Here is a 26,509-nt window from a genome sequence, read left to right as displayed (position 1 = left end):
TCCAGCCATCATTTTCTTAGGGATCCCTTCTCTATTCCATTTGCCTTCTCCCCTCTGCTCAGGAAGCAGTTTTCCAGCTATGGGGCAATCCCCCTGGCCCTTGTATCTACTGTCCTTGGGTGTCAGCCTCATGTGATGCTACCCTACACTCCACAAATGAGTGTGATCCCTCTATATCTGTCCCTCTCTTTCTGACTCATTTCACTTAACATGATACTCTCCATGTTTATCCATTTATAAGCATATTTTATGACTTCATCTCTCCTAATAGCTGCATGGTATTCCATTGTGTAGATGTACCAGTTTCTTTAACCAGTCATCTGTTTTGGGGCACTCAGGTTGTTTCCATATTTTGGCTATTGTGAACAGTGCTGCAATGAATATATAGGTACAGATGTCATTTCTACTGTGCTCTTTTGCATTTTCGGGATATATTCCCAGAAGTGGTATTGTGGGGTAATATGGAAGCTCAAGGTCTAGTTTTTGAAGGACTGTCCATATTGTTTTCCAGAAAGGCTGGACCAGACGGCATTTCCACCAACAGTGAAGGAGCGTCCCTTTTTCCCCACATCCATGCCAGCACTGGTTGCTTTTGTTCTCTTGAATGTGTACCAGTCTCTGTGGTGTGAGATGATATCTCATTGTTGTTTTGATTTGCATCTCCCTGATGACTAGGGATGTGAGGCATTTTTTCATGTGCCTTTGGGCCATTTGTATTTCTTTTTTGAGGAAACTTCTGCTCATTTCTTCTCCCCATTTTTTGATGGTGTTGGAGGTCTTTTATTATACAATTCTACAAGTGTCTTGTATATCCTGGATATTAATACCCAGGTATTGGGTAAATATTCTTTCCCATTCTGTGGGTTCTTTCTGTATTTTGGTCACTGTTTCTTTTGAAGTGCAGAAGCTTCTTAGTTTGAGGTAGTCCCATTTGTTTATGTTTGCTTCCACTTGCATGGTCAGTGCTGTTTCGTCCTTAAAGATGCTTTTAGTTTCAATGTCATAGAGAGTTCTGCCTACTTTTCTTCTATGAAGCTTATAGATTCGTGTTTGATATTGAGGTCTTTAATCCACTTTGATCTGTGATATTTTAAACTTACAGCTATGTTGACATCTTAATCTGTGACTTATTTTAAAAGAGTTTCTAACTTAAAACAAAACAAAGTATTGGCCTCTAAAACTTTTGTTTATGAGTGTTGTTTTAACATGACATAGTCTTTGTGCCTGGAAGTAACAGATAAGAAGGGTCATCTAGTGACTAACAAATGTGTCCCTTTCTTTCTTTTGGACTTTATGTTAATAGGTAATCAAGTTAGCTGACTTTTTCTGGTCTCCTTTTCCCTGAAGGCTATTTTTGTATTGTAGCTCAGCAGCTTTCCATTTAGAAAAGGCAGAACTCACAAACCAAGATCTAAAAAAGAGGAAGATGTGAAACTTGCACAGTAGGACAAGGCATGGAATTTCATCTTCTTCACATCACCTGATTGTTTTTATAAAGTCACTGTGAGTTTGTGTTCTTGACTAGGATTGATAGACTAAGTGTTAGCATCATGATGTACTGCATTATTTATACACAGCAGCCAACTTCTATCTTTTAGTTTGTCCTTTACTGTCAAATGAAGAACTGCAATATTCTCTAAAAGAAAAGGACCCATAAAAATGGGTTGGTAATTTTGAATAATTATAAAATTATCTCAGAAAACACAATTTAAAAGCACTTTAGGCATTTAAGAATCTAAAGCAGTAAAATATCACCCATTGATTGCCCTTCACTATGTTTTTTTCTGAAGAAATAAACCTAAATCCTGCTGTCTTCTTTTGGCAAATGCTTCAGCTGTGAACTTCTAACCAGTACATGGTTGATACATGCTACCAGTAGTAATTCTTTCTTTTCCCCTTCTCTTACTTTCCTTTGGTTTCCTTTGTTATTGGTCTGCCATTGCAGAAATGTCAGATGAGGCTGCACACTTGTCTGCAGTGCTCACATGAACTCACTGGCAGAGATATGGGGTTGCAATCTTGTGGTGCAGGGATCTCAGTGACTCTGCTGATGATACTGGGGACTGAACACTTGGCCTCATTCCTACACACCAGGGACCCACTAACTTCCTGAAACCCTGGCTACTGTTAGTTCTACTCCTCAAAATCAACTGGGACATCAATGCCCTATTTTTTTTCTTATTTTAGCAACAATTTATTTACCACAGGTTAGTGATTAGTAGAAGGTTAATGTTACCTTCTACTTTTCTAAACTCTCTATGCTCACATTTTTAGCAGCCCATTTATACAGAGAAAACATCAAATAGGATTTCATTCAATCTGTATGAGAGTGTTCAACTATTCTGGGGTTCAGGTCCAAACTTATTATAGTGTTATAGTAAAGTGAATGATTCTATATGTCATATTTTATGTTCCTCAATTTTTTTTTTCACACTTACACTTGTAATGATTCCCATTCTACTTTATTTTTAACTTCTTTTCAGTAACTACTTCTCTTATGCACTAAAACACTCGGGTTTATTCCATTTTTTAAACTTATTCAGTTCTTTGACCATATCTAGTGGTACTAGAGTTTACCCTGTGCCTAGGGATCAATCTTGCATGGCTCAGAGGACTATATGTGGTTGCAGGAGTGACCCTGAGTTGGCCCCATGCAAGGCAAGGACCTAACTATTTCTCTGTTCCACTTCTTCAATTTTAAAGTCACTCAACCCACTCCATCCAATTTTGTATGGATAACATTTTACTTGATCAGCACTTGCTGTGTGCCAGAAATTGGGATAAGGGAGAATTTTTTGTGAATAAATTGAAAGTGATTCCATACGTTAGATAGTTTACAATTAGGGGTACATTATCTGTTCGTAAAACACCTTTCTTTACAGAATTCTGTTTTCATTCCCATTGTTTTTTAAAAAATAATTCTTGGGCTTGTGTAGCACAGAGAATAAGTTGCTTGCCTTGCATGAGATCGACCCTACTTTGATACCTGGTACTGTATATAGTCGACTCCCTGAGTAATGCCAAGTGTGATCCCATTAACACAGACCCTGGAGTAATCATTGAGTACCACCAAGTGTGGTCCCAGCCACAACAAGCTAAAAATACAATAAACTCAGCCATTTTCTCTTCCTCTAACCAAAATTTCCTCCTCAAGTTCAAGTCCATAAAAGCAATTTCTTACTAAACATCTCCATGGATATTCAGTTCAATTCAAGCACTTTATTTCAAGCATTTTTGGAGGTTAAAATTATCACCTCTTCACTGCCATCCTCAAATTTACTCCTTAGAGTAGCTAGGATGATGAAGCTGCACAAATCTTTGCTTTGAAATCAGGGCTGGTTCAGGGACTTTCATTCTAAGCTTTGTGTACAATTTTGACATGTGCATTGCGTCCTTCATTCTTTTTTGTCTATCACATTATACAAATGCATTGTGTCCCTTCCTGTACAGTTTTGGAGCTTAGTTCTCATTTCTGTTCTTAGTATTCTAATCCAAGCCAGCATTCTTACATGCCAGAATAACCATTGCCACTTCCTGACAGTTTTGTCACCCTTGGAGTCTGCCTCCTTTCAATCTATTCCCCACACTGAAGCTAAGCACCTGAAGTTCAAGTTAAATCATTCCCCTGACTAACTTTCTAAATGCCTGTCCTATATACTTGAAACTGGCCCCAAAAAGAAGTTAAAAGATATATTCAGAATTAAATATGAAAAATGCCTCTGGCCGTAGTCAGTTGAGAATGTAAAGGACGTTTCATTCCCCTTATCTTGTCCTTCCCCCCAAAATGTAGGCCAACTTTTAACAAAAATTTCTGTTTAAACTTACAGATACATTGGAGTATGAGTCAGAGCAAAGCCCACAATAAAGTTTATTGGTCTCCCTGGTGTCAAAATAGAACTCTGTGTTCGTTTCTTATATAACCTGCATCTTGTGACAAAGTACCTGATGGTTCTGAAGATCCCAATTCATTAAACTGTGAGATTTTAAACATGGGGTTCTGTACATATGTTGGGCCATGGTTATGAAAAAATTGTCAGTAGTGAAAGGTTTCTTCAAGCACAATGACCCCAAATCAATTCAAAATCAACTACATAATAGATCTGAAGCACTTCTAGCAGCACTCATCTGGACTGCGTTTCTAGGGCAGGGAAAAAAAGAGTGGCAAGTGGAAAAAACATTGAGAAAACCAATCTATATTGTGAATCTGCAATCTTTCAACCTTTCCTCTTATTGCTTAATAAATCAACTCTTTTCCTACCCATCATCTTGTCACTGGATCGGTTGACCCTTTAGAGTGAGGCAGCAGAATCAGTCCTTTAGAATTGAATGCTCGGACACTAGGAGTATCTATAAGACACTGTGTGTTCTGATCCTGTCTTGCCTCTTGTCATTTCTGTTTACTTTCTTCCCCCTAGCTAAAATAGTTTCTATCTCTTAAGGTTATGCTCTGGCTCTCATCTCTACATTTGCAGTGCTGCCCTCTACCTGGGATCTGTTGTTCAACCTTACCAGTTGGCTGGAGGTCTTATTTCTTGTTTGAAGATTTTCTAACAAGTGCTCTAAGTTAGATGCCCCTCCCCCTCCTCCCCAACACTTTTGTGCCCCTTGACCCCATACTACTCCATTATTGGTTGAACATGAAGTGGCAACTACCAGTCAACTCATGTTTTTTTCTTGGTCTTTGTGAGAATAGTCAGTTGTGTATTATGGGTCCCTTAATATGCACTGCAGTGAACACTTTTAAAGATACATAGTTGGGCACTCGTGAATATTAACTGAATGATAAAATGGATATTCATCATAGGTAGAAATAATATACTCATACAAAGTACTTTCAAGTTCTACTATGTATTATAATATTTTTAGCAGTTTGTAAAAACTAAGCTAATTATTTTACAGAATAATTAAATTCCCCACATGTTAATACCAAATCATATCTATTCCACTCTCTCTGGCATATTCTATGAATTCATTTTCATTTATTTAATTTCTGGTTTGGAGCCACATATAGTGGTGCTCAATGCTCACTTAGCTTTAGCTTGTGGGACTTGGAGATTGAACCTGGGTCAGTTGTGTGCAAAGCAGGTGCTTTACCTGGCACATAATCTCTTTATACCTTGGAGCGATAGCACGGCAGGTAGAGTGTTTGCCTTGCATGAGACTGACCCGGGTTCGATTGATTGTTTCGTCCCTCTCGGAGAGTCCAGCAAGCTACCTAGAATATCCTACCCGCAGGGCAGAGCCTGGCAAGCTAGCCGTGGCATATTTGATATGCCAAAAACAGTAACAAGAAATCTCACAATGGAAATGTAACTGGTGCCTGCTCAAGCAAATCAATGAATAACGGGACTACAGTGCGATAGTACTGCAGTGCTACCTTAATAAAGTTTTCTTTGTTTTGAAAATTTTTGGTATCTGTGTTACAGTCAGTGATACTCAAGGCTTACTTTTGGCTCTGTGTTCAGGGATCACTCCTAGTGTTTCTTGGGGAACCATATGCATATGCTAGTTGTTGAAGTTGGGTAAATTGCATCAAGACTGGCCCTTTACCTACTGTACTATCTCTCCAGCTCTTATATCTTATTTATGAATTCTTGCTTCCTGCAAATGATTTTTTAATTGCCTACAGTGAAGATACAATAAATATAATCAACTGAGTATCTTTCTTAATGTTTCTGTGACTTGAAAGCAGGAAAATATCTTTCCTTCCTTCCCCCTCCTTTTCTTTTATTGTTTTTTCTTCTTTCATAAATTAGGATCTTTAATGTACTTTTAAAAACTATAAAAGGCTGGGTCTCACTCCCTAATAATTTTGATTTAATTGGCATGGGTATCAAAAATTTTAAAAGACCAGCTGTGATTCTAATAGACTGCAAATTTTGAGAACTAGTGGGTTAGATGGTTTCTAATATCCCTTTCAATTAAAACATTTCTAGACTTTTAAAATGATATTCTGTGCAGTGTTTTAAAACACAGAATATGTCAAAAGGTTTTTCTTAGAAAAGGTAGGGTCCAAAATTTTTTGGACCTTTCTATAAAACAGAACCTTGATTGCAAAGCTGTGTGTTAAAGGATTTAAAATCAACACTCAAATGCTGTTCATGATTTTCTTCTATTCTCTCAGTGTAGTATTCCCTTAAATTTAAAAGTTCCTTAAAAAAATTACTTCTAAAAATCATGAAATAAACCACCATCTAGTAATTGAGTGGTAACCTGCTTTAAATTAGTATTAACGTGATTCCAAGAGGCTACTATAATAGTGCAATGGTCAGGGTGCTTGCATTCTATGGGGCTGACCTGGGTTCCACCCCAGCACCACATACTCTGAGCCTGAAAGGAGTGATCCTTGACTCAGAGTCAGAAGTCCGCTCTGGGTACTGCTGGGTTGGTCCTAAAACCAAACACAAACAAAACACAAGCAAAACATAGTTCTGAGTCTAAGAATTTTATTTGTGTCCCAAGAGACCAAAAATGACTATATGGAACCATGGCAATTTGTTCGGCACAGTATGTTTGTAGAATTAAATGATCTACTATTACAAATGTGTCCAGTGTTTTATTCCCTATAAAATGGCAAATTTTATCAATACAGATAATTTAATTTAAATTTTACATATTTAATATTCTATTTTCTAATTGCAGGATACACTGAAATATGAACTAGAATTTGTTTGAAAAGCATACATGAAACTAACAATCTTTGCAGACATTTTAAACTATATTTTAAATTTATCTGACCACGTTCATGAGCTGTAATTTGCAAAAGGTTTTAAAATAAAAATCTATGCATCAAACTCATTTAGAATGTTCAACAAATGACATTGCAATATGCAATACAAATGGTCTCTCAAGAGGGAACAAAGTAAATTGAGATGGCTATTGTTGATTTAAAAAGTGACATTTATTTTGTTCTGCACAATTTCACAGGCTGTAAGTCATAAGGGTGCTAACATTCTCTGAGTTTTACCAGTTAAGTATGCAAATTTTCATGAACTTTATCTCATTTTAACTAGAGTTATTGCTCACTTGTGTACTAGAATTGGATCATTTTGCCAACCAAGTATTCTTGCTTACAGGTTCATTCAAATATTTACTTGTACAATTAAAGATAATGCTTTTATTTTATTTTCATCCTTTAATGAAAGATAGCTGTATAGTTATCTAGTTCATTGGGAGTTTGACAAACTGTAAATGAGGTTGTAATGCAGTATTTGTGGAACATGCATTCGAGAGTTGGATCCTGTAGAGATGCTTTTTTGATACTCTTCCCATTTAGCTTTTGAAGATATTAAAAATATCTTGAGTTAATAAGGTAAGATGCTTGTTTAGCATATTTAGAACTTCAAGAATTTTTACATGTGTAAGACATTTCTTTTTTTTTTCCCCGCAAAAAAAAGAGAACACAGGGAAGATGGTATACACACGTTCTGGGTGGCTTCTAGCCCTACTAAAGGGACAAAGGAAATAATGAATACATTCATCCAACTAAATCAAATTACTACATTGACATACATGAAAACGTAAGCAGTATAATGCAAATAATTCAATGTTAAAATATCCATATGTAAAATGCATCAGCATAAATACAATAATGTATTAAATTTTAATCCATTTTACAGATACAATTAGCATAAATACCCTTAATTATCTGACAATGCAAGAATCAAATGCGGACGTTGCGTTGACACCTACTAAAATTGTGTTCCTGCCAAAGTAAATATTTTGTGACATTTTGTTAAGTGTGTTTCAGATGCATTGGCCTTTCTGTTCACTGAATTCACCATTCTCTTGCTTTATCATTCTGTTTTTCTACATCTCGAAGGCTCTTTCACACGACTAACTCATGCATCCTTCCTTTTTTTATCCTTGCTGCTCAAGTGGAACCTCGGAGGACACATTTACTAGACTGAAGTAACCAGTTGTATTTGCTGCATCCCTTGTCAGCATGTTCTCCCCTATTCCCCTTTAGTGGTTTTTATAACAGTGACTTTGAGTATTTCTCTATGGGTTTTTTATTATGTATATCTTTTATTATAATATAAGCTCCAAGACTGCAAGAAACTTAGTGTCTTCACCTAAGGCTATATTTCTAGGGCTTCAGGGTTCCCAGAGTGTTGAAACATGATGCATGGATGAGTGATCCCCTCATCTCTAAACTAGATGTGGGCATTAACCTCTAATGAAAACCAAACACATTAATCATCTGAGAGTTTCAATATCAATAAGAGAAGTTAGTTTTTTCTTTGTATTTGATTCACAGAGTTGTGACAACATACACTTTTCTCCTTTAACTGACATCAAGGGTTGTAGACTGAGCTTAAAGCAAAATCAGAATCAGAGCCATACAGGTGTAGGTCTTAGGTTTCTAATTTTTATTTTTTACATTGTCTTTTGTGACTGAAGAGTATTTTATATATGCCTACATGCTTTACTATCTAGGTTAAAAGTTCACAGATTGCAAACTGATAATGAACGGATACAAAACAGGCCCTGAATCACCTTGAACAGGGGTGACTGGCAACAGGTCAGTGAGAAGAATGAATAGGCATGGAACATGGGCAGGATCATCCCGGTCCAATCAGAACCCCAGAGAGATAGGGGGGAAAGAGCAAATAAACAGGAAGTTAAATTTAGCTTGCAATGATTTCTTGCCCCTGGGAAAAATAATTGCTTCATTCTATTGCCAAAAGGCAAATCGGCATCAGCTTAATTTGCCTGAGTCTGCCATAAACTGCAGATGGAATCATAAAACATAGTTAGATTCAAATTAAACACATCTGTCCTAATCTAAAGCAGGTGAGGCCAGCCAGCCAAGAAAAATCGAGGTATAATGCTGCACACAGATTACAATATGCAGAGGTATATTTTAGGAGCCTGCTGACAGTGCAGTATAGAATCAGAAAACCACAGATAGTCCTGTTTTCCCTCTATTGAGCTTACCTTCTTGAAAAGGGTACCATCTGAGTTCTAAAAACCTGTGCCAACATGTCCACTGGTATACATATGAGACAGTCACAAAAACCACTGATTTAAAGTGCAGGAGACTGGCATTTTGATAGGATTCTTATTCTTTTCTGAGTGACTGCTTTCTCAGGTTAATTGAAATAATAGAGAATTAGAAGTCCCTAAAGTGCATTTTAAGTAGATCTGAAATTCCAGCCAGAGAGTGAGTTTCTACTTAAGGTACCAGCTCTCATCTACACAATTAATGGCGTGATAAAGAAAATAGAAGATGGGGCTAGAGCAGTAGTACAGCAAATGTGGCACTTGTCTTGTATGCGGCCAACCTGGGTTTGATCCCTGACATCCCCTATAGTCCCTGAGCACTGCCAGGAGTAAGTGCTGAGTCCAGAGCCAGGGGTAAGACCTGAGCATCACCAGGTGTGGCCCTAAAACAAAACAAAACAAAAATAGAAAGGAAAAGAAAATAGAAGGAAATACAAAATGGTATGCACCAACCATTTGGACCAATCAAATAAGGTCAGTTTTGAGTGAAAGGGGACTATGGTAACAGTGGACATTCAAGGCTCCATCCCCTAGTGAGGAAGTGCCAGTTTCTCAGGTTGAAGGGATACTGTGCCAGCATTCTTCTGTAAAACTTTCAGAATCCCACTTACAAGGTGCAGAGTTTCATGCCCAGTCATTTCTGCTCTGAGGTGTTTCCTCTAAAATTTAATTTTTGCTTCATTCCTCCATAAATTGGAAGAGCTTTGGAGAAGCCTTTATTAGTGACAGGCTTACATGCTCCAGCTTATTTCTCCCAGACCCCCTACATCCCCACCCCATTAGATTTGCCTCACAGATTGCTTTTTACTGCTTATTTCTTACCTCCTCATTTTATCACTCATAGCCATGTCTCCTCAACAAATATGTTGCTCTCTCGTTTGTCTTAGCATTTGGAGACCCACCTAATAAAGGAATACTATTAATGATTTTACAGGGGGGAAATCATTCAGTGTGTAGTTTTATTACATTCAACTGTCTTCTATTTTTATTCTTTTTCTGTTTGTTGGATCCAAAGCCAAACTTTTTTTCTTCTCATATGGTCCATCTATAACAGACACATTTTAGCCATTTCTGAATCTTGAGGTTGAAGGAAGATAGACGTGGCCCCTCATCCCTTTAAGAGGGCTCAGCCCTTAAATTCCTCAGGGAACTTTTCTCAGTGCAAAATACCTTCCAACCTCCAAAATCTTCAGGGAAAACTAATTAGGTTTTTGATGAAGATCTTTCTCCCAAATGGCAGGGAAAGTTCCCAGCCTTGATGTTAAGCAGACAGTCAGACTGTTTGACCTTCCTGGGGTGGGGTAATGAGCAACTCTCCATTTCACCCTAGGAGCCATAGATTTCTCTGGGCATGTACTACCTGTACTGTCTTTGACAGATAAATCAGGCTGATGCTTTCCAGTGGCATGTACACAGCTCCTGGAGCTGAGCACAGTGTCTGCTGGCAGTGGACAAGGGTGTTGTGGCATCTTGTTGTATTGCTTAGAGCCCTGTTTTTCCAGTGGGCCAAGACACTCTGTCCTATGCTGTCCATTTTTGCACAACCCCCCACTCCTGCCCCACCCCCTCATCATTCCACCATCTGTTCCCTCAGTATATTTTGTCTATATAAAGACATTGCCATCTCTGAATTTTCTGTTTTTTTTTTCTTTTTTCTTTTTCTTTTTGGTCACTCCCAGCGATGCACAGGAGTTAATCCTGCCTCTGCACTCAGGAATTACTCCTGGCAGTGCTCAGGGGACCATATGGGATGCTGGGAATTGAACCCGGATCAGCTGCATGCAAGGCAAATGCTTACCCACTGTGTTATCACTCCAGCTCCTGAATTTTCTGTTTCTTGAGAGTCAAAGAACACGAGTGTCTGTAGCAATCTCAGGCTGGCATATTAGACCCTAAAGGAATGTACTGAACGTGAGCTGTGATGTATGCTGAAGAGGAAAGGGACGCACACTGAGTTCCTATATTTTTTCCTTTGAAGAATTTTTCTTTTTCTTTTCTTATATATTTGTTCGTTTGAATAAGGATCTTTCTTCTCTTCTCCCCCTCTAATTCCCTTCTTCTATTCTCTGTAAACATTTTTCATGTGTATTTGAAATCACTTTTGTTGAGGCAGAACCTCTTTGATTTCATATCTGCCTATTGAATACCTTCATGGACATGTTTGTTTTGGAATTCTCACAGCTTTCTCTAACATAATAATTCCTTTCAAACTAATCTTACTGGTTTTCCTTATAAAAGGTGGTCACTCCATCAAATAATCAGGGACTCTAAATTCAGTCCATAGTTTTCATTCTCCTCAACCCTCACATGCAACTTGGGAGTAGTGTAATCTCCATTCTGTCTACTCTATCACGTCCTTTGTACTCTTCAGTAAGACACAAGGTGAATATTAATAGCACTGTAGCACTGTCGTCCCATTGTTTATCAATTTGCTCGAGCTGGCACCAGTAACGTCTCCATTGTGAGACTTGTTGTTACTGTTTTTAGCATATGGAATATGCCACGGGTAGCTTGCCAGGCTCTGCCATGCAGGCAGGATACTCTCAGTAGCTTGTCGGGCTATTGAGGAGGGACAGAGGAATCGAACCGGGGTTAGCCGCATGCAAGGCAAACGCCCTACCCGCTGTGCTATCGCTTCTGCCATCACTAATAAATCAATGTAATAAATTCTATAAATAAGATCAGTGTGCACATGTATATACAAACACACATATATCTAAGTAATAAATATATGCAATAAATTTTATATAAATTATATAAAATGAAGGAGAACCAATTAAATTGTATAAGTTCCTGGCCAAACAAACTTTTGGTCAGTAATATCCCTGACTTCTAAGGATGTTTCTTAACAATGAGAAATTTGAATTTGTGAATGCCAAGAGTCTATATACTTTTTCCCTCTTAGAAAGTCTTTAATTCTTACATACGTATTTTTGTACCTTATACTTTTAAAAAACTTTGTTTCCTTGTCATGCCCTTTCCAATTAACGTCAGGGCCTGCAGAATTTTTTCTCAGCCATCCCTTTTGGATATTTCTTTTCTGATAATCCCCACATTTATTTTTGTGTTCAGTTATTTTTTCGAGGGAAAGGAATTTGGATGACTCCAAGTGGTGCCCAAGGCTTATTCCTGGTCTGTGCTTTGAGATTGCTCCTGGTGGTTAAGGGGACCACACCGTTATGCTGGGGATTTAAGCAGAGTTGACTGCATGCGATGCAAACACCAAAACAAATCTCTCTTGCTCTATTTGGTCTTCTTGTGCCTGATCTCCTGGCATATTTGATATGCCAAAAACAGTAACAACAAGTCTCACAATGGAGACGTTACTGGTGCCTGCTTGAGCAAATTGATGAACAATGGGATGACAGTGCTACAGAACAGTAATAATGATTCCAAGAATGAGTAAAATAATATTTTGTCTCAATTCACTTTCCTTCTTTAAAGTACACTTTCATTTTCTCATCAGCCTCTTAATAAAATAAAAAAACTCTTGAACTCCATAACAAAATCATTATTGTATTTCCTTCACTTTCTAAATATTTTTCTTTTTTTTTTCTTTTTTGGGTCTCACCTGGCGACGCACAGGGGTTATTCCTGGCTCTGCACTTAGGAACCACCCCTGGCGGTGCTCAGGGGACCATATGCGATGCTGGGAATCAAACCCGGGTCGGCTGCGTGCAAGGCAAATGCCCTACCCACTGTGTTTTCGCTCCAGCCATACTTTCTAAATACTTTTCAGTGGCAAATATAGACTACAGGACCTCACACGCATAAGGCATATGCACTAAACTTTATGACTAGACCTAAAAAACATTTACGTTCAGTAAAGCAGTTAAGAAGTTTCAGAGCCTAAATACTGAAGTTTTCTTCTCAGTGGAAGACAGTAGGGTGAGAGAAGAGTCAGAATAAAATGAAGGCAGATAAACTGAGACTCTGTTTAAGGAGGAGACCATGCAAAATAAATAATAATGGGGGAAAAGAGGAAGTAGAAAGAAATGAGTTTTCACAAGTGTTTACTATGTTAGAAACAAACAGGAATAAATAAAAAAAGAACTAGCAGTTCAGAAACAAGAGTGAGGAAAACAGTGAGCTAAATGGCATCTGCACCTACAAGGTCTGAGAGGTGAACAGATAATCCTGTGTCATCTTGACCACGGAAGCATAGGTTCCGGTGGTCTTGGGCTGCTGGGAGCTCTGCTCGGGGCGGGGAGGGAAGCTAAACCCATCCCTTCTGAGGGGCCCCGGGGAAGACAGCCAGGCATGTGGGCAAGAGACTCTGCCATGGAGCTCATAATTATAGTTATTATTATGAGTTACCGGCTGGAGAGATAGCACAGTGGGTAGGGCGTTTGCCTTACATGCAGGTGACCCAGGTTCGATTCCTCCACCTCTCTCGGAGAGCCCAGCAAGATACTGAGAGTACCTCGCCTGCACGGCAGAGCCTGGCAAGCTACCTGTGGCATATTCGATATGCCAAAAACAGTAACAAGAAGTCTCACAATGGAGATGTTACTGATGCCCACTCAAGCAAATCGATGAACAAAGGGATGACAGTGACAGTGATTATTATGAGTTATTATTGTTCCTGCTGTTATACCTCCTAATGTGTCTAGATACTTCTTTATTGTTTGTTTTTTGTTTGTTTGTTTTTCCTTTTTTCTTTTTGAATTTTTTGTCACACCCAGTGATGCTTGGGGTTACTCTGCACTCAGGAATTACTCCTGGCAGTATGCGGGGGACCATATGAGATGCAAGGGATCAAATTCTGGTCAGCCGTGTGCAAGGCAAATACCCTCCTTGCTGTGCTATCGTTCTGGTCCCGATACTTCTTTATTGAAAAACTATCATTAATTTTTGTAAAGACAGAAAATATCAAAATATCTACCACAGACACAGCACACAGAAAATAAAGGACTTGACAGAAGAATGAATAGAGCAAATATGTAATGACACAGATCTGACTGCATCAACTCTATTGGTTCCTCATCTTACAGGTTATAATGTAATCTTTTAAACACTTCTGAATCATCTTCTCTGTCATCTCAATCTAAACATTTTAAGGTCCATGTTAATTCATAGTATAACAAATGTTATGGTATTACCAAACATTTTTTTTTTCACTCATTCACTTGTTTCATGACTGTTTCCTAGTTTGTGTTTCAATAATACAGTATTTTTTCTCAATTTTAGTACTTCTAGTAAATCTAAACTTATCTAGAATTTTAAAATTTGAGGCTGGAGAGAAAGTACTGATGAGAGATGCTCGCCTTATTTGTCACCAAGCCCTGTTCGATCTCTGGCACCATGTTTTCCATATGATCCCCAGGAGTGATCAATGAGTGAACAATGAGCTAACATACCTGCTGTGAACCTCTGGGCCTCCAGGTGTGGCCCTCTGACCAAAGAGGAGTAAGTTAGTGACCAGTAAGTTAGTAAGTTAGTAATTTAAGTTAAATTACTTAATCTAGAAAAGGATGAAATAATTCAGTAAGAAATCCTAGAAGGGAGGCAGGCTCCTAAGAAATACAAGCTTGTGTTTTTTTTTTAATTCTGAAAGACCTCATTCTCTTATAAGCCAGGCAAAGACATTTTCACTTATAAAGCTCACTTAGAAACTGTATGGACTTTTATGAGGCGGATTCACTTCCTCTCTGCAGTAAAGCCACCCCAAGGATTCTACCTGAAGCACGCTTTTCACTCAGCGCTTAATCATTTCATTTTGAGTATGTCAGGCTGCTCAGGGATCATACCCTTAAGATTTCTTGAAGCTCTTTTATTTAGCTGAGACAATCTTTCAGACCTCAGGACTTATTTGAAGTGTTTTCACAAACAGTCTTGGAGCAACATCCTTGATTTGATAGTTTTGTTGAGGCCATGTTTTTCTGGCAGGGCTCTGGATTTGACCTTTCATAAGAGTGAAAGATTGAAAGACTGCAGTTCAGAAACTGTTCTCTCACATATTTTTTTTTTTCTCTCGTGTGTGTGTGTGTGTGTGTGTGTGTGTGTATGTGTGTGTGTGTGTGTGTGCGCGCGCGCGAGTTTGGTAACCTGAAGGTCACTCTAGGCAGTACTTGACCAGTAGATTAAATAGTTCATACTTGGACATGGCAATTCTGAAGGCCACCAAGGTAATCTAGTCAGTGATTTGGGCCCTCAAAGCTACATCTGATGGTGCCGGGAGCGGGGCGGGCGGGGGGGGGGGGGCGTGTTATACAGTGCCTGAAATTGAACTGTATCCTTGTACATGCCAAGAAAGTGTTCCTGACCACTGAGCAACCTCCTTGGCACCTATTTTATTTTCTTTCACAAATTGAAATTTATCTGTTGTTTGAAACATTTCTTTCAGGTAGTACTTCACTATTAAAGTATCAAGAGCAAGACATTATTATTCTGTCTAGAAATCTCATTACGTATCTAAAAGTCACATCAGCATATTTTCTTGCTTCAGTTAACAGATTTATCACTACTTTTTTCCAGAGAGCATGGCTGATCTTTTGTTTCTTTGTTTTTGTTCTGGGGCCACAATCAGTGGTGCTCAGGGCTTATTCCTGGTTCTGTATTCAGGGATCAGCAGGGCTTGGGGGAACGTATGGTGTGTTATGGATTGAACCCGAGTCAGCCAAGGGCAGGGCAAGTGCCCTGCTTGCTGTACTATCTTTCTGGTTCCCCATGGTTGATCATTTTTATGGTCTCTTGTAACCATTTGTTCTATCAGACTCTTTCTAGATTTCATCTGCAACCCAGTACCAAAGACAAGGCTGTATATTTTGGTCCTTTGCTAGGGCACAAATTATTTATCTGTAGCAGTTTCCCTCTTATCGTTCCATGTTTTTCTTACCTCTTTCAAGCAATCTAGGTTGAATTTATTCTTATGGCCGTGGAAAGTTTCCAACAAAGGAAGCAGAAATATCAAAACACTTTTTCAAAGCTCTGCTGACACCAAATTTCTTAACATCCACTTGACCAGAATGTCATTAAGACAAGCCCCAAGTGCAGAAATTTAGAAATGAGCCCATTCAATTGATGAGCAGAATTATAGTGCAAAGTGCATGGCAATGAAAAGATTATTGGAATAATCAATGAAATCAGTTTACTATTACTACTTTGATTATTTTTAAGAAATAGTTTTTATGTAATGAAAGAGCATTGAAATAGGATAATGGCTTTCAGTGTGTTGATCAATATTTAATATTTGATTTCTTAACCCATATTATATCATATTTCTTTCAAAATCACATGGTTTCAAATAGGTCTTATGGATATCATCAATAAATCTGTGGCAGTAGTACCAAAGAAAGACCAGCAGGGTATGTGAAGTAGTATATTTCAGTGTCTAAAACCAATAAATAAATAATGTCTGTGTTTCTTTTATTCTTCAGGTGATATTTGTGATCCCAATCCATGTGAAAATGGAGGTTTGTGTTTGTCTGAATTGGCCGGTGATGCTTACACCTGTGAGTGCCCAGATGGCTTCACAGATCCAAACTGCTCTAGCATTGTGGAGGTTGGTAAGTGCAAGATTTTACCATTTCAGTAATTACCGTCTTTATTTTCATGGATCACTGATGAATTTTACTATGGTGTATACAGTATACTGTACGACTGCAGTATATTTCTCATTTTATCATTTCATGTTTAACTGAAATTATGTTTTAATTAGTGATACTATCAAAAAATTTGAAAGGTGTTCAAGTAATTGACACCGTACTTTAAAAACACTACAAGTAGTACTTGAGTGTAATATATTTATTATCTAATATTAATATACACTTGAAATTCAGTCTTGGGAAATAAATCCCATGTGAATAGATTCAAATTCATTGCTGTAAATAAAATTTAACTTTTAAAAGCAACTGTATCCTTCAGAATTTTGTAGCTACTCTAATTGATACGTTCAAAAGAAAGAGAGATCAGTGTTCTTCAAAGTTTTCAAAATACTTGCTGGAGGATAGGGCCGGAGAGATACCCCAAAGGTCTGGAGTCTTGCATGAGTGAAGCCCTGAGTCTGGTCCTGGCACTGCATTAACCCCAGTCCCAGCAATGAGTGTATAATTCTGGCCAGCCCTGGACCTGTTCAACATCGTTGGGAAGAAGCCGTGGGTCTCCAGAATTACTGCAGATCTCTACCCCTAATAAAATTTGCATTGGATATTGATTAGTCAATTATTACTACTCAAAATATTTTCTTAACTGTAAAACGCTTCAGTAATATACATAGCTAAAGATTAAAGATTACTCCATGATTTCCTATTAGTTTCCCATTAAGGAAGAATACCTGCCAATTTATTAAAAAATTTGTAATTATGTACATTTACATAGAGTTTCTTGTCTTTTCTTAAAATAATGCTGCTACCAACTTTTGAAAAAAGTTACACCTTTTCTCATATTAATTCCAGGACTATAGATTGAACTGTTTCCTTTCGATATAAGAAAGCCAAGTATGTTTTGAATTATTCTTCTGTCAGCCAGCTTCTAAAAGCTTGGTGATTTCAATTGGCTTGGAAATAAAATCATGATGTCTTTGACCTTATTTAGTATCTTATACATGGTAGGAGCCCAAGATCTATTGGTTAAATGAATGAAAGAGCAAATAAAACCTTCAAGTCGCCATGTGTGGCTACTGACTATAGGATTTTAGCGTACTTCATTTGTTATTAAAATGTCTTTTTGGGGGGCCAAAGAGTGATAGTACAGTGGGTATAGTGTTTGCCTTGCATTCAGCTGACTTGGGTTTGATCCCTAATATCTGATATGGTCCCCTGAGCACTGCCAAGAGCAATTTCTGAGTGCAGAGACAAAAGTAACCCCTGAGCATCACCAGGTGTGGCCCAATAACAAAAAATAAATGAAAAACCAAATACATATATATAAATAAATAGAGCAAATATCTGCCTTGCACAAAGCTCACCCAATTTGATCCCCATGTTGCCTTTGGTCCTTGATCTGAGCATGCCAGGAATCATTCCTGAGCAGAGTCAAGAGTAAGCCCCAAGCACTGCCAGGTAATAGGCCAAAACTAAGAGCAAATAAATAAATAAATACATAATTAGAAAAACAAAAATAGTCTTTTTCTTGATTCACATAGTTTGAATTTATTACAGCTAAGAGAGCTAATTATTTTATTGCAAAAAGACAGTTTGTTCATTTAATTCATTTCAAAACCAATTATCTTTGAGGCTTTTATTAACACATTACTATTTTAGGAATCTGCTACAGTACCATTGTACTAAAAGTGTGTAACACTTTGAACTAATCTCCAAATATGTACCGTGATATTCAGAGTTTAATATGAGAATCGTATTTCAAGGAAGTCAACATTGCTGAAGAAAATTATAATTATAAATATTCTTAATAGAAATGTATGATTAGAATAAAGAGTCAATGTTATATTTTAAACCCACTAACCTCAAATTGATGGCGCCTATATTTATACTATATAATTAAACATTTTACTGTAGTAACATGAATTTATAATAATATATTTTAAGTATATGGCATTATAACTCAACATTTGGAAACCCATTTATACTCACCAACCAAATTCATCTACCACCATACAGTTGAGGTTCTTTACCTGATTTTTCCAGCCTTTCCTCCTTTCCTCACTGAAAAAGTAATATTTTTCAGTGGAGTACTTTTATTGGAGTAATTTACTTAGAGAGAAAAAGAGAAAAAAATGCTTGTTCCAGAGAAAATTAGGCTTCTTCAGAGTGGAAAAACCAGAATATGACTTTTGAGAGGAAGTTTTATAATTTCTCTGCAAACTATCTTGTCTCAGATTTCTCTGTATACACAAAAGTTGATCTGGGTGTTGTCACCTCTTAATGGTCAGTTCTTATTCTTATCGGACTTTTTTTTTAATATATGTCAATTTTTTTAATTTTATTTTTTTATTGAATCACCATGTTGTGGAAAGTTACAAAAGTTTCAGGTTTAAGTCTCAGTTATACAATGCTCAAACACCCATCCCTTCACCAGTGCACATATTCCACCACCAAGAATCACGGTATACCTCCCCCCTTCCCCCCACCTCCCCAGCCCCCCACCCCGCATGTGTAACTGGTAAATTTCAATTTACTTTCACTTTACTTTGATTAGATTCAATATTTCAACAAAAAATTCACTATTATTGATTTGGAGTTCCTCCCCCCCCCTAAAGTCGACCTGCTGAAAAGAAAGCATTTGGTAATTTGTTTTCCATTGCTGAGAATGAAGAGATATGAGGTCAGGAGGCCGCACTAACAGCCCTACAGTTTTGGATTTCTGTATTTCAGAAATATCTGCCAGAAACAGCAACATTGTGAGCTTGTATCTCTCAGCTACTTTATATTCCACATATGAGTGCGATCTTTCTATGTCTGTCTCTTTCTTTCTGACTCATTTCACTCAGCATGATACTTTCCATGTTGATCCACTTATATGCAAATTTCATGACTTCATGTTTTCTGACAGCTACATAGTATTCCATTGTGTAAATATACCACAGTTTCTTTAGCCAATCATCTGTTTTCGGGCACTCTGGTTTTTTCCATATTGTGGCTATTTGTAAACAGAGCAGCAATGAACATGGAAATGCAGATGTCATCTCTACTATATCTTTTTGCCTCTCCGGGATATATTCCCAGGAGTGGTATTGCTGGGTCAAATGGGAGCTCAATTTCTAACTTTTTGAGAATCGCCCATATTGTTTTCCAGAAGGGCTGAGGGAGTCGGCATTCCCACCAGCAGTGAAGGAGAGTCCCTTTCTCCCCACATCCAGGCCAACACCAGTTGCTTTTGTTATTTGGGATGTGGGCCAGTCTCTGTGGTGTGAGATGATATCTCATTGTTGCTTTGATCTGCATCTTGTCAGGTAGGATAATCCTTACCTGTTCCTCTTATCAGGGCTTTTTAAATCTCTTGCTGAAGGGGTCCCCCAATCTCTGAATTGTGCCTCAGTTTCTGTTTCTGTGTGATAATTAGTTTCTGCATCTCCAAAGAGCTCAAGATTTACATCTCAAAAGGAAGGTGCTTCTCCTTCCCTTGGGCTACTTCAGGGAAAGCAGATTTCTTGTTTTATTTTTTGCTGAAAGCTTATTACCAGCCCTGCTCTCTATTTACAACATTCCTCCCTAGAGATTTCAACCCCTTAAATATTTAAGGAATTCATGGATGAAAGCCCATTTTCTATAACTGTTTCCTATAGACAGAGGGCATGGGTCTGCCTATGTAAGGGAGTGAAATCTCAAGCTTAGTGTTAATGGAAACCAGGCAATATTATTTGGTTTCAGGGTTATCAGTCTGGAGAAAAATTAGACAACATTAAAAAACAAAACAAAACAGAACTGTTAGGCCCTGTAAGAGAAGAATAAAGTCTTTCCCTGGTTCAGGGAGTGAAGATTATTTCAAAGAACAAGAACTAATGGCTAAAACATATGGGTTTTTGTTTTTTTTACTTTTATTTGAAGACCCCAGAAGAGCTTTTTTGTAAGAGTCAAATTCAAAATTTAATTTCCTCTAGAATTTTTATGTAAATATGTGAATGTTTTGTACCAAATTTTAAACTGTAATTTAACATTCCCCATTTGGGTAACAAAATTTAAATTCACTGATATATTATTTAGGAAAGGGGCTTTATAGGATTTTAAGAAATCAAGTACTTATAAAACATTTACTTAGATTCATTATTAAAACATTTCTGATAATCAGAAATGGATATTTTTATTTTTACTATATTACCTTACTCTTTATCATTTTATGATATTTTTCAAGCAACCTCATTCTTCCTTGACGTATACTTAGGAATGTTTGGGAGAAATATTTTACGTGTATATTTGCAAAATAATTTAACTTAACATACCAATTTGAATTTAATGTCTTGGTTTTAATAGCATTAAAATAATTGAAACAAGATGCTCTAAAGTTCAAATTACTCATAGTTTCTTAAATATCAGGGGCATTTAAAAATTATACATTTTAAGTATAAGAAATTAAAGAGGGGCTGGAGCCATAGCACAGCGGGTAGGGCGTTTGCCTTGCACGCGGCCGACCTGGGTTCTAATCCCAGCATCCCATATGGTCCCCTGAGCACCGCCAGGGGTAATTCCTGAGTGAAGAGCCAGGAGTAACCCCTGTGCATTGCCGGGTGTGACCCCAAAAAAAAAATTAAAGAGAGATCCAATTCAGTATCCAAGTTATATGTTTTTACAACAGAGACTTTTACTTAATTGATTTTCTACTATTTTCTTTAACCACACATTTTCTTGCATTTAAGAAGAGAGCAATGAGAGGCCAGGCCCATAGTATAGGTGAAAAGGGCATTTTCCATACAAGGGGACAACCTAGGATCCTTTTCTGGAATCCCATATAGTCCCCCAAGCACAGCAGGAGTAATTTCTGAGTTCAAAACCAGGAGTAATCCCTGAGCATCACCTGTGTGTTGTGGCCCCAAAGCAAAACAAAACACAAACAAAAAAGAAAGAAAGAAAAAATATTTTTTGAATAAAAATACAGTAGTAATATCTTTAATCCTTGGTGTACATTCGATTTTTTTGAATATTCTTACACTAATTTTGGTACAGTATATAAACTACCCGTGGCTTATTCCATATGCCAAAAACAGTAACAAGTCTCACGTTGGAGATGTTACTGGTGCCTGCTTGAGCAAATCGATGGGCAACGGGATGACAGTGACAGTGATATATGAATAGTTATCACTGAAGACAACTGTTTTTTTTTTTAAATTAAAAAATCTACCTTGTTGAGATACTTTTATTTTTGCCTCTTCTTTCATAATACTATTGTAGATTAATTCTATACAAAACAGTATAAAATAAAATTCTATGCAAAAGCTAACATTTAATTTTGGGGGGGTAGTTTTTGGTCATACCAGGTTTTGCTCAGAGCTTACTTCTAGATCTGTACTTAGGGATTACTCTAAATGGGTTCAAGGAAAACTATGCAGTACAGGGATTGAACCCGGGTCTCTATACGCAAAGCAAGAACTTTACTTGTTCTGTTATCTCTCTGGTCCCATAATCTGTAAGTATTTTAAAATAACTTCAATAATATTTTGAGCTGTCATGGTTATTGTATTTTCAATTATACATTAATCCTCTTAAACCTACAAATGTACCTGATGCTTTTTAAAAGCATTTTGTTTTGATCCCACTTAATATTTTTCTTTGTTCACTCAAAAATCAAAGACACATTGTTCTCAGTAAAAGAACATCTGGAAAGGGATATTTCAAATAATTGCTATTATTCAATTAAAAATTCATTTCACATTTTTATCTTAAACCTTATTGGCTTGTTGTTGCCTGCTTTATGTTCTTAATGATACTTATTTCAAGAGATTACTCAACAAATTTCTATTGAGGTACAAAATCTTCGCACTTTTGATGAGCCCAAAGCAATTTTTTCCACATTTGCCATTAATCCTCATGTCCATGACTTTTCTCTATTATGCATTGAAGCTTGTGAAAATTGACTTGTTCAGATTTGTGGACGTCACTTACTTGACAACATTACTTTTGGGGGGACTTTGATCTTGATCTGTCTCTGCCTCCCAGTGTGCATCACTTATCTTTCTCTGTGTCTCTCAAATATATTCCACTTATATAGATATACCTACACATCTTGTAACGTTATGGAGACTTACTTCTGATATATGCAGAAGCAACATACAGCCATCTCAGAAAAAAAGGAGGTGTAGCAAATCACCCACTTAACCTTCTCAAATTTTATGACATCAGCCAGACTAAGCAGTATTCACACAGATGCACTCTGGATGACGTTTCACTCTCCAGGGAGCTTGTAGGCAGACAGACAGATAGACAGCATGTGAATAAGTCCCAGATTACTTCCCAAATACCTGCTGACATTCTCCAGTGACAACTGTGTCATTTACAGCTAAATGTTAACACAGTTAGTTCATATAGAAACTTTAAGTGCCATTGACTATTGCAGAGTTAATATGTCAAAATCTTAAGGTTTATTAAATTATCTCAGTTGTATAGCATTATTCTACTCCATGTGCTATTAAAATAGTCCAGTAAGAAGAAAAATCACATGAAGTTTTTTGAGGGGGATCTTCTCAGTAGTACTCAGGATCTAGATGTTAAAGTGAGTGAAACTCAGCTGACACTATGGGGGTTGTGGTTTGATGGTTGATCCTAGTGATGCCTTACGGCTCAGTAAGGCTGTCCTGCAGCCACCAGGCCACATTTGGCAGTGCTGGGGGAAGGGGAGGACATGAGTGCTAGTAAATTCAGGTCCTTACTCACAAAAGACAGGTGCTCTATATTTTGGGGGGTATCTAGCTTTCCCAACAAATATTTCTTTAAAAAGTCAAGTATGGGGGGCTGGAGAGATAGCACAGCGAGTAGGGCGTTTGCCTTGCACGCGGCCGACCCGGGTTCAAATCCCAGCATCCCATATGGTCCCCTGAGCACGGCCAAGGGTAATTCCTGAGTGCAGAGCCAGGAGTAACCCCTGTGCCTCGCCAGGTGTGACCCAAAAAGCAAAAAAAAAAAAAAAAAAAAAAAAGTCAAGTATGTAGGATGCTAATGCAACCAATTAAAATGAAGGCTGCTGACTTAAAGTAAAATCTTAATTTACATTTTTTCTTTGTTGCCGCACTGGCAGCACTCAGAGGCCTTGCTCCTCTCTCTCTCTCTCTCTCTCTCTCTCTCTCTCTCTCTCTCTGTCTCTCTCTCTCTCTCTCTCTCTCTCTCTCTCTCTCTAAGGGATCAGTCCTAGCAGGGTTTGGGGACCAGACAGGTTACCAGGAATCAAACCCAGGTTGGTTGATTGCATGGCAAGTACCTACCCTCTGTATCATTGCTCCAGCTCCTGTTTTGTTTTGTTTTATGGATTTTTAGCACACTCAGCAGAGTTCAGGGCTTTATTAATGGTTCTATGCTTAGGAAGTACTCCTGCTATTTGTGTTATTATTAAACAAATATGTATTGATTACTGTTTAAGTAATAGTTTTTTACATGGGGGAATTCAATGGTAAACAAATTAATAGAAATTTCTGCATAGCTCTGAGTGTGATAAACGTGATATCTTCTCAATACTCTTTTTCATCATTGCACTAGAACTACTAGCTAGAGAAATTAAAACCCCCAAAAAGAAAAAAATATGTAATCATATGGTTTGAACACAAAGAAAACTATTCATATATGACATGTAGAAAGAAATTCTAAAGAATTGACTAAAAACAAAACTCCCAGTCTGAAAAGAAGAAAGAAATTCTAAAGAAATGATTAAGAAACAAAACCCCTCAAACTAGTACACAATTATAGCGTGACTGTGAAACAAAAGGTTAATTTACAGAGAGGGATAATTTTCTAAAAGTAAGAGTAATCAACAATTGGAATTTAAAATTAAAAACACAATAGGAAAAATACAGAAAATTTCAGAACAATAAAGAAATGTCCTGTTTGATATTAAAATTATGGTGACATTGGTTTCAGTGGTTAGATGCCCATACAAGGTATAAAACCAGAGTAAACTCTGGTGAAACAATTAACTTTGTATGATAATGTTTGTGAATGGAAGTTGCAATGGACATAAATTCCAGTGAAGAATATAGAGAATGAAGGAGGCCATGTTTGTTGGGACAAGTCTATCTTGGGAGAACTCTATAGCTTTCTATATTTTTCTATGAACCTAAAATTAGGTTAAGCATGTAAAGCTTTCATTAAATAAAAAAGTCAAAATTATTCATTAATTTGGTAAATTATCTATCAATCCATCAAATACTGATTTTATACTATGTACCAGATACTCGAACTGGAATGATAGAACAGCGGTAGGGCGTTTGCCTTTCACGAGGCCAACCTGGGTTCGATTCCTCAGCCCCTCTCGGAGAGCCCGGCAAGCTACTGAGAGTATGGAGCCTGCATGGCAGAGCCTGGCAAGTTACCCGTGCGTATTGGATATGCCAAAAACAGTAACAATAAGTCTCTCAATGAGAGATGTTACTGGTGCCCGCTCAAGCAACAGGATGACAGTGACAGTGATCAGACACTCTGTGTATGTGTACGTGTGTATGTGTGTGTGTGCATTTAAGCATTAAAAATAGACATTCTTGTATTTTCTAGCTAAATTGAAGGTGGTTTACTGTCTAACTAGAAGTTAGAAGTTTAGACAATAAACCATCATAATTATCATCAATATCTAAAAAAATAATAAACTGTAATAGAATAAATGGTGATAAATGATTGGAAGACTGAGAAATTGATGTTTAAGCACAGAATGAAATGGTGTATTTATTGTGTAATGGGGAGGAGAGAGGACAGTAAGTGAAAGAGGTATTTGGACTAAGGGAGTTTTATCCTTTAGGATGAGTTATAATGTCTTTATGGTTCAAAAATATGACACAAATTCTAAACTTATGTTTACCAAGGTTAGTCTATGTTAGATGACTTATATTTTATAAAAAAAAAAATTTGAATATATTTAACTTGTTGAAACTACCACCTATGTCAAAGAAACTCTTGTCCCAGTGGTATGGCTTAAGTAGTAAAAACATACAATTTGCGTTGTGTGAGGTCCTAGATTTAATTTCTGCCACTGGATACATACTACGCCAGCATCACTGGATATAGCTCTGGTGGCACCAGTTTTAATATTTTATATTCCAGTTTTATATTTTAATATTCCAGTTTTAATATTTCCAGGAATTACCCCAGGGCACTGTGTGAAAAAACTAAGTTTGTTTCCAATTTTGAGTTATTTTCAACCCTTAACGATTTTTTGAAAAAAAAAAAAAGAAAAGAAAAAGGCACATCAAAAACAGCAAAAGTGGGGCTGGAGCAATAACACAGCGGGTAGGGCGTTTGCCTTGCACGCGGCCGACCCGGGTTCAAATCCCAGCATCCCATATGGTCCCCTGAGCACGGCCAGGGGTAATTCCTGAGTACAGAGCCAGGAGTAACCCCTGTGCATCGCCAGGTGTGACCCAAAAAGCAAAAACAAACAAACAAACAAACAAACAAAAAAACACCAGCAAAAATGTCTACATTATTGAGAGAAGTTCAGTACAGGATAACAAAATCAGTATAGCATATTTTGAAAATTTTCTCATTTATACTTTGCAGTAATACTGGCTTCAGAACAAACTTTCTTATGTACAAAAGTAAGATTAAAAAGATGTTTTATCCTGTTGTGTGTTTCAACATTTTCTATATACTGTATCCCACTGAAACTTACTCTCCGTTAGTAAATGATATCCTTCTGAGCTAAATTTTGACTCTTTTAAAGTCTTACTCTTCAAATCTCCTTACTGTTAGTCTAATCTGCTTTCATTTCATTATGGGAATTTGATTACATTTACTTTAGAATCATGAATTCTCTTAGAATTTTCTTTTGAAGTTTGTCCTATGAATTTTATTCCATGAGTATCCATTTTCAAGTTTAATTTTTAGAAGGTGATCAGTGTCAGAATATCAAAGTAGTGGAACAGACTGACTCTTACTTATTATCATGGGAGATGAGAATAGCAAGCTCTAAGTAG

General features: G+C 37.3%; 1 protein-coding gene across 2 annotated transcripts in view; it reads left to right on the top strand.

Moving 5' to 3' along the window:
* EDIL3 (EGF like repeats and discoidin domains 3) overlaps positions 1 to 26,509 on the top strand; it is a 476,915-nt gene that overhangs the window by 111,154 nt on the left and 339,252 nt on the right. For both annotated transcript variants that reach the window (XM_055132006.1, XM_055131999.1), the window contains exon 2: positions 16,386 to 16,514. In XM_055132006.1, the coding sequence (XP_054987981.1) occupies positions 16,386 to 16,514 (129 nt within the window). The remainder of the gene's footprint in view (positions 1 to 16,385; positions 16,515 to 26,509) is intronic.

Source organism: Sorex araneus, chromosome 1 (genome assembly GCF_027595985.1).
Source record: "Sorex araneus isolate mSorAra2 chromosome 1, mSorAra2.pri, whole genome shotgun sequence".
Taxonomy (NCBI): domain Eukaryota; kingdom Metazoa; phylum Chordata; class Mammalia; order Eulipotyphla; family Soricidae; genus Sorex; species Sorex araneus.
The sequence above is the reverse complement of the archived record's forward strand: the minus strand, read 5'-3'. Positions and strand labels throughout refer to the sequence as shown.